The 2,069-nt window shown below is 30.2% G+C and overlaps 1 protein-coding gene across 1 annotated transcript in view; it reads left to right on the top strand.

Moving 5' to 3' along the window:
• LOC107729330 (MORC family CW-type zinc finger protein 3-like) overlaps window positions 1-2,069 on the top strand; it is a 20,167-nt gene extending 18,098 nt beyond the window's left edge. Inside the window, exon 17 of the mRNA XM_016539797.1 lies at window positions 1,411-2,069. Coding sequence (XP_016395283.1) covers window positions 1,411-1,564 — 154 coding nt within the window. The 3' untranslated portion in view covers window positions 1,565-2,069. The remainder of the gene's footprint in view (window positions 1-1,410) is intronic.

Genomic DNA, 2,069 nt, shown 5'->3' with positions numbered 1-2,069 from the left:
TGTCACATGATCCTTCAGAAATCATTCTAATATGCTGATTTATTATTAGAATTATCAATGTTGGCAACATTTGTGCTGCCAAATATTTTTTTGGAAACTGCAATACTTTTTTCAGGATTCTTTGATGAATAAAAGTTAAAAAGAACAGCATTTATTCAAAATATAAACCTTTTCTAACAATATAAATCGTTGCTATCACTTCGTAACAATTTAACACACCCTTGCTGAATAAAAGTTTGAATTTCTTTCAAAAAAAGAAAGAATAAAAATGTACTGACCCCAAACTTTTGAACTGTAGTGTATATTGTTAGAAAATATTTCTATTTTAAATAAATGCTTTTCTTTTTAACTTTTTATTCATCAAAGTATCCTGAAAAAAGTATCACAGGTACCAAAAAAATATTAAGCAGCACAACAGTTTCAAACACTGATAATAAATCAGCATATTAGAATGATTTCTGAAGGATCATGTGACACTGAAGACTGGAGTAATGATGCTGAAAATTCAGCTTTGCATCACAGGAATCAATTAGATTTTAATGTATATTAAAATAGAAAAACGTTATTTTACATCATAATAATATTTCACAGTATTACATTTTTTCCTGTATTTTTGATCAAATAAATGCAGCCTTGATGAGCATAAGAAACTCCTGTAAAAAACATTAAAAATCATTCTGATCCCAAACTTTTGACTGGTAGTGTATATAGTTTATATATCAATACGATATGTTTTTTAAAGCAATCAATACTTTTATTCAGCAAGTATGCATTAAATCGATGAAAAGTGATAGTTGTGTCTGATTACAGCTGGACAAAATAGCTAAAAGAACCCATTATTTTACATTTTTATTATATTTTATTACTTGTCTTTTTTTCTTTTTAAATATTTGATTTTATACATCTATATATATTTTATATATTACAGATATAGTTTTTTGAAGGACAATTTTATTTTTTTATTCAGCACAAATGCATTAAATTGATCAAAAGTGACAGTAAATACATTTATAATATTGCAAGAGATTTTCATTTCAAATAAATGCTTTTTTCATATGCATCACATTTTCCACAAAAATATTAAGCAGCACATCTGTTTTCGACATTGATCATAATCAGAAATGTTTCTTGAGCAGCAAATCAGCATATTAGAATGATTTCTGAAGGATCATGTTGACACTGAAGACTGGAGTAATGATGCTGAAAATTCAGCTTTACCATCACAGGAATAAATTACATTTTAAAATCTATTCAAATAGTAAACATTATTATATATTAGTAATATTTCACAATTTTTACAGTTTTTTTTAATCAAATAAATGCTACTGTGTGTTTTATGTATCTGTATTTGTAGATATATATATATATATACACAAATATGAACCTGTCTTTGTCATTTCACTCTGACAGCAGTGTGACGCTGGAGAGGTTGCGGTCTATCCGTCAGGATGTGGTTGCATTATTGTCTTCCATCCTACCGAGCCTGGATATGCAGGGAATCAGCTACGACACAACTGATGTAGACAGCATCCTACAGCAGATCATACAGGCCAACAACCTGTGATTCTTCAGCCGAATTACAGAGCAATGGCTGCCTTATCACACACAAGCGTTTGGGATCAACAAATAACAAAATTCATCTGAAACCATACAGAAGGCAGAAGTTTGAAGGACAGATTTAAGACAGACACTGCAAAATTGGTGCATGGAAATAACAGCATTAAAACGTCTTTTTTTTAATAAACATAAGTTTTATTGCAGGTTAAAGCTACTATACATTTCACATACAAACAAATTCAAATAGTTATTCTGAAAGCTCACATTCATATAAATCGCATGCATGGATCTGACCAAATCGCTTGCTGTCTCTCCAGTGCTGCAAGTTAAACTAATTTCACAATTGTGTCACAAACATTTGAGGTTTCACACAAGACACTTCATTGCTTTTCATTTCAGCTGCATTGCTCTTCTAGCACTTAAATACACGCATCTGCAGGCAGCTTGTGGATTATATTTAAAGGGGTCATATGATGCGAGATTTCAATTTTTCCTTTCTCTTTGGAGTGTTA

This window comes from Sinocyclocheilus rhinocerous, unplaced genomic scaffold, assembly GCF_001515625.1.
Source record: "Sinocyclocheilus rhinocerous isolate Xijiao unplaced genomic scaffold, SAMN03320098_v1.1 scaffold428, whole genome shotgun sequence".
NCBI lineage: Eukaryota > Metazoa > Chordata > Actinopteri > Cypriniformes > Cyprinidae > Sinocyclocheilus > Sinocyclocheilus rhinocerous.
The sequence above is the reverse complement of the archived record's forward strand: the minus strand, read 5'-3'. Positions and strand labels throughout refer to the sequence as shown.